Below are 4345 nucleotides of genomic sequence, written 5' to 3'. Positions count from 1 at the left end.
AGTAACTCAGGGTTGGCTGCCCACCCACGAGCACCTGGATCCACCCCCGCAGGACCCCTGCCCGCACACACGCAGGAGCGATTCCCCCCAAATCCTGGGGTCTGCAGGATGCCCCCGCCTGCCTGTGGACACCCTGTGGACAGAAAAAAAACTGCAGCGACTCAGTGCTACCTGCAGAGAGCTCCTCCTGCAAGGGAGAGCGGCATTGCCATCTCGTGGGGAGAGCGGGAGGAGGCACCGAGCAGCATCCCATGGGAACCCAGCATCCAGAGATGGGCAGAGGTGAGGAGGGTGCACGGAGCCACCCGAGGCTGCAGGTGCCTGCTCAGAAGGACGGAAAATCCATGTGAATGTTTCCCTGCAAGCGTTCAGCTCCTGTCTGGCACACACTCGACTCTCTTGGAATGAGACCAAAGGCTCTGGGGGGCCCGTGGTAGGGAAGCAAACCCCAATGTGTTGTATGGACACGGTGACTCTGCAGTGACACTGACAATGGGTTCTCTGCCTGCCACCAGCACACGGGACAGGAGGTACCAGTCCTGCTGTTTGGATCCAATGTGATATCCCTGCCTTTTGCTGGAGTGAGGGCTTTGAAGGGCCTCCAGCAGCAAGATGCAGTGTAGTGTCTGATTCCTGCTGCCATGCGGCTGAGAGACAGTTCCTTTTCTGGGAGAGGAACAAAATGTGATCAGAAAAAGAGGAGAGAGAAGAGCCATCTGCTTGTCCATGATGGCCACGTAGCAAATTCGTATTTTAATGAAAATTTAAGCCAGTTCTCCAGCTGATCTGTCACACATGGACAGATAAAAATGAAAGATGCTTTAGAAACACCAGAGAGACACTGAGAGACAGCAATGGAGATTATTCCTTCCACCTAGTGCAAGACCAACAATTTGCCTTTATCTTAAATAAAACCCCCAAGAATGATGCAACATGGAAACCATGTAATGGCTGCCAGGACCCACAGATGGCAGCACACCCAGATGCCAATAATCTGTCAAAAATACCGAGTATTTCAGAGATGGCTCCCAAAGCAGGACGGAACACCTACACAGGCAAGAGCTGAGGCCCCAGGAGATCTAAAAGGAGCTGATAAGCTGCAGGATAAATGATCCACAGCCCAGCAGATGCAATGCAAGAGGCCCACATCTCCCTGGGGGATCCATATGTAGCTCAACTGGTTCCCAGAGGAGAGTTTATGCTCCATCTGGATCTATATGGCTTTTGACCCCATTAATCGTGTAGGAGATTTACTGTTCCTCATATCTGGGGTTTCGGTGTTTTTTTTTAGAACAGGGAGTACAACTTTGAGCTGGATGTGATGTTCATCTGCCAGCAGCCCCCACACCATATTGTGCTGAGCCAGTGCTGGGAGACATTTGCCAGTTTGAGGAGGGTTTTTAGCAGTGGGCACCAGTCAGGAGCTGGGGAGGTGATGAGCCAGCCCAGCCACAGACAGCAAAGAGGGACTGAGCTCACCCTGCAAGGGGGACTTGAGTTTCCCACTGCCTGCCTGAGCTGAACTGAAGGAAGTGGAAAGGAGCTCGTTTCAAGTGCTTAAAGAGAAAAGAAGTTTCCTTTTTGGGCAGATTTGGGTGATAACTCCAGCCTTTCCCCTTGGCACCAAAGAGGCCCCAGGCCGTCTCCTCTCAGGAACATCGTGTTCTGCAGCACCCTGGTGTTCTCAGAGCACCCTCCTGCCAAGCAGCCTTGGAAAAGGAGCTCAGGAGCCTGATTTCCATCTGCATATGGCACCCCCTCGCTTCCAGTGGCATCGCGGTGACAGCCGAGTGACACGGCCAGGGACACGCTCTCTGCTCTCAGGCTGCACCTTGCAGTGTGCAGGGTACCGGCTGGGTCCCTTGACCTGTTCTGGACCCAGCAAAACCGAACTCTACAGCCAGGGCCCGCATGGGGTAACCGGAATGGGCAGTGTCACCTCGGGACCGGCACCGGGAGATCCCAGCCCAGGACACAGAGCAAACGTGGGGGCCTTGGTTCCGCCTTCCAGCAGCTCTCAGCCGCCGGGCTGCACCCAAAGGAAGGCAGCGGGGAAGCGGGTGACTGGGCTGAGCTCCCGGCCCCGTGTGACACAACCGGGGACCAGGCCGCGGGACACGGCAGAGCGGGACTGCGAGGGGAGCAGAGGCGGCGGGCGAGGATCGGGAGCGGGGGGACTGTTTCGAGCGGCCGGAGGGGTGTCCCGCTGTGCCCCGGGAGGGGGTGTTTCGGGTTGTCCCGGGCTATCTCGGTCCCGGTCCCACCCCCCGGTCCCGATCGGGTCCCGGCCCGGGCCCCACCCGCCGCACTGCGCACGCGCTGCCCCGCGCGAGGCCGCCCCCGCCCGGGCCTCCGCCGCGCACGCGCCCGACGCCGCTCGGGCCAGCCGGGGCGCGGCCGCGCTCGTCCGTGCGTCGTGACGCCCTCGCACGGCGACCAATCACCGCCCTCGCTTCCCGTGCGTGCTGGCGTCACAAGAGCACGGTATATAAGCGGGCGGTGCCAGTCCCGCCCCCCTGACAGCGTCTGGAGCCGCCGCCGCGAGAGCATCCTCCGCCGAGAGCCGCTCGTCCCCCCCCTCCCCACACTCCGTGCCGCCGCCTCAGCCGCTGCCGCCTCCGCCGCTGCCGCCTCCGCCGAGGGAAGGGAAGGGAAGCGTATCGTATGTCCGCTATCCAGAACCTCCAACCCTTCGGTGAGGCCCTTTGTGCGGCGGTGGGGCCGGGCCGGGCCGGGCCGGGGGAGCGGCCTGACGGCCCCGCCCTGGCGGCCCCGCCCCGTGGCGCAGTTGCTATTCCCGGGGTCGGTTGCGTCAGCCGCGGGGGGGGTGGGAGTGGGGGAGGGACCTGCCGGTGAGTGGCGGGCGGGCGGGCCAATGGGGAGCGCGGCGGGCGGGGTCTGACGGGCGCTCTCCGCAGACCCCTTTGCTGATGCAAGTAAGGGTGATGACCTGCTCCCTGCCGGCACTGAGGACTACATCCATATAAGGATCCAGCAGCGGAACGGCAGGAAGACCCTCACCACAGTCCAGGGCATCGCGGATGATTACGATAAAAAGAAACTAGTGAAGGCCTTCAAAAAGGTGGGTGCTGCAGGGGGGCTGCCGAGGAACACACGGGGCTGGGGCACCGGTCCCCGCTGGGGGGGCTGGGAGAGGCCCTGGAGGTTTGTGTTGTACTGAGGAGGGTTTTCTCTTTGTTGCAGAAATTTGCCTGCAATGGTACTGTAATTGAACACCCCGAATATGGAGAAGTGATTCAGTTGCAGGGTGACCAGCGCAAGAACATATGTCAGTTCCTCGTGGAGGTAAGATTTGTTTATTCTGTGTGCTCGTTACATGTTAAACTAAACTCGGGTCTGTAATAACCAAGCTGGTTCTGATTCTCTTGGCATCCCAGGAGGAGGCTCTTGCTGTTCTTAATTCTTGCTTGAGGCACAAGCTGCAGTTGCTCTCTAATCTTCATTCCATACTTCAGGGGGGAGCAGAACGTGGGCATTTCCATGGTGTGTGGGTGCACGGAGGCCTCTCTGCCCCTGCCTGCTATAAAGTGCATTTTCTTTCTTGCAGATTGGACTGGCTAAAGACGACCAGCTGAAAGTCCATGGGTTTTAAGTGCCTGTGGGTCACTGAAGCTTTATGCAAGAAGATTTCCTTACCATGAAATTCCCACTTGTCCCTTGTCATAAGTTTAAAACCAGCCGGTTTGTGTAATGTAATGATCTTGGGTCCACTCTTCAGTCTGGACTTAGTGTAATTCAGTGATGTAATAAACTGACACGAGCCCATGCTATCTCGTCTTGCTGTCCCTCATTTAACAGAGGTAACTCTGGCCCTGGGCATGATCCAGCCTGAAGCAAACAGTAACCACATGGTCCAAGTTAAGCCAAGAGACTCTGCCTGTTGGTCCAGAGGCTCCGGATCACTCCTGGGTCCATCGCCTCTTCCTCCCCATGGACAGTAACTCCTGCCCTGCCTGGCCCCAGGCAAGATCTGTTATGGCCCTGGGAGGTGACACTGTCCCTCTGGGCAGTGCTGGCTTGTGGTGGCCGTGGGATGCGGGGGACAAGGAGAGGAACAGAGGAGAGCCCAAGGTGGGCAGGAGCTGGTGCCCCATGAGCCCCCAGAGCCTGGGGGGCTGCACCCCAAGGAGCCACAACCATGGGTTAAACTTGTGACAAGGGATGAGTTTTGGACTAATGTCTGGGTGTAGGTAGAGCTGGGGAGTTGTGTGTCTGTAGCAACAGCTGCCGGTACCCTGTGAAGTAACAGATCTTTGGTTTCATTTTTAATGTTTTCTGTAATGTATTTTAAGTCTTATTTAAATAAAACCAGTTTTCAAAAGCA

General features: G+C 57.8%; 1 protein-coding gene across 1 annotated transcript; it reads left to right on the top strand.

The window, feature by feature from the left end:
* Positions 1–2509: 2509 nt before the first annotated feature.
* Positions 2510–4345, top strand: EIF1 (eukaryotic translation initiation factor 1). The gene is made up of 4 exons (XM_071728688.1): positions 2510–2695; positions 2919–3082; positions 3205–3306; positions 3569–4345. Exons 1-4 carry the CDS (start codon positions 2665–2667, stop codon positions 3611–3613), a joined length of 342 nt encoding a protein of 113 aa, XP_071584789.1. The 5' UTR covers positions 2510–2664; the 3' UTR covers positions 3614–4345.

Source organism: Heliangelus exortis, chromosome 29 (assembly GCF_036169615.1).
Source record: "Heliangelus exortis chromosome 29, bHelExo1.hap1, whole genome shotgun sequence".
In the NCBI taxonomy this organism is placed as follows: domain Eukaryota; kingdom Metazoa; phylum Chordata; class Aves; order Apodiformes; family Trochilidae; genus Heliangelus; species Heliangelus exortis.
Note: the sequence above shows the minus strand (reverse complement) of the source record. Positions and strands in the feature narration are given on the sequence as shown.